The sequence below is a fragment of the Penaeus monodon genome, chromosome 29, assembly GCF_015228065.2.
Source record: "Penaeus monodon isolate SGIC_2016 chromosome 29, NSTDA_Pmon_1, whole genome shotgun sequence".
Classification (NCBI taxonomy): Eukaryota; Metazoa; Arthropoda; class Malacostraca; order Decapoda; family Penaeidae; genus Penaeus; species Penaeus monodon.
Genome location: NC_051414.1, coordinates 29538820 through 29540694, shown reverse-complemented (window position 1 = coordinate 29540694; position 1875 = coordinate 29538820). Strand labels below are relative to the sequence as shown.

General features: G+C 35.6%; 1 protein-coding gene across 1 annotated transcript in view; it reads right to left on the bottom strand.

Moving 5' to 3' along the window:
- The window catches only part of LOC119592123 (paramyosin-like), a gene marked incomplete at its 3' end in the record, with an annotated part of 9594 nt that extends 7997 nt beyond the window's left edge, over positions 1–1597 (bottom strand). The window contains 1 exon segment of the mRNA XM_037940945.1: positions 1428–1597. Within this exon segment, the coding sequence (XP_037796873.1) occupies positions 1428–1457 (30 nt within the window). The 5' untranslated portion in view covers positions 1458–1597.
- Positions 1598–1875: the final 278 nt, after the last annotated feature.

Below are 1875 nucleotides of genomic sequence, written 5' to 3'. Positions count from 1 at the left end.
TTCTTAGTGATATGTAGATAAAATCAGGAACGAGAAGATAAGAGGGAAGACGAAAGTGAGAGAAATATCCTGGAAAAAGCAGTAGTCTGAACAGATAGGAATGCGGATGGTGGAGCTGGAAATAGAAGATAGAAGGAAGAGAGGGAAATCAAGGAGGCAGAAAGACTGTGTGTAACAAAAGTTATATCAATGAATAAAAATATGTAGTGATGAAGAGGAACGGAACAGGTAAATATGGTAGAAATTGCCGAAGAAAAAAGATTGCCTTTAGATTTGATCCTTCTACTGTGGAAACAGGTTTCTTTAACCTTTTTCTGCATCTGTAGTAAATATATTACAAAAACTTTTCGCCGGTAAGCTAACCATGTAGTATGTAGTACTACAGAAACTTTCTAAGCTTTTTAATGCTTCTGGCATACTTGTTTTTCCTACGGTGCATCATTTGTTTTGTTTGTTTTTGGTTTACGACGGTTTAAACAGAACCAATCCTGGATCCCTAAAGGTCAGCTGGACCTTGGAGCCTAATAATATTCCGACCTCTGTTATCCCCAACCGTTTTTTATTAGCGATAATTCAGACTCCATTTTCTAAACTTGCCAAAAAAGAGATGCGGTATGTTAGTCACTGGAACAATTGACGTTTTTATTAACTTACATAAATTAACCACGACGCTTTGTCTCCATCTTCAGAGCACTTTTTGTTCCTGCCCAACTCACGCCACTTTGCTGATTATTCACCTTCCTTATCGTTATAAGAGGGGTAAACATACTTCTGGCGCCTACTTAGTAGTTACGGTTATCATGTTATTATTAGCAAGTGTCACAGACACAAGTCGTTACAGACTTGTTTGTGGATGCGGTGTAGGTCTTTACTATAAAATTTATGCTCAATTTTCATATATACTTCATGTTTTCTTTGTTTTAACTAGTTATAAGTATAGTATCTTACCATTCCGCAATGTACTTCGTTTCACATAAATGTCTATGCATTTTAATTAAAGTGTGAATGTATAGCTTCCCTCTACAATCGATGTTCCTAATAGAACAATATCTGCAAATATGCAAAAGCTTTTTTTGTCAATTATAGACCCTAAGCCAATCTTACCAATCTTCGTCTGATTGTTCTCATTACACATGAGAAGTCACAGTAAATATGTTTGTAAATCATCACAATAACAATATGTACAAGTGCAAACTATCCCATTCTAAATAACGCAAGGGTAAATAATAGAATTATGTAACCCAATCCTTCGTTATAAATTGTCCATCAAAACTTCAATGATGTAATGAAAAAAAAGTAAAAATTATGTAAAATGAAAATTGAGAATCCCACGGACAGTCATACCGAAAAAGATTACGAACACCATTTATTTTCCATCAATAATCAACGAAGACATAGTGTACCACAGTAAAAGAAATATTACTCACCCAAAAAACAACACCAAAACGATACTTCATCTTCAATAATTAAAACAAGTTCATTTGCAAACAAGAAAATAACGAAAATGAAAAACGTAAAATACACAACGCTCTTCGATCAGGATCAGTAGGGAAGTGTTCACGAGAGAGAGAGAGCAGATTAGTGTGAAAATCAGGTCTTATGTTTGTTGTAAAAGCCCTGTTTATCACACTACTTACAGACGACATCGAAACCTCAAAGATTGCCACCGATCGATAAGATTACGATCTTGGACCCAAACTTATTAACTGGTCGATTTAACTCTTTCGTCACCGCGGAGTAGGTTATGTGCTGATCTGGTCCTCGGTGACATAGGATGTTGATAGAGGCCAAGTTTCATACGGTTATTTCATGACTCTCGGCGTTAATTACTTTCTGATTGTTATGTGGGACAATTTGTCATTTGTGGGTTTTATT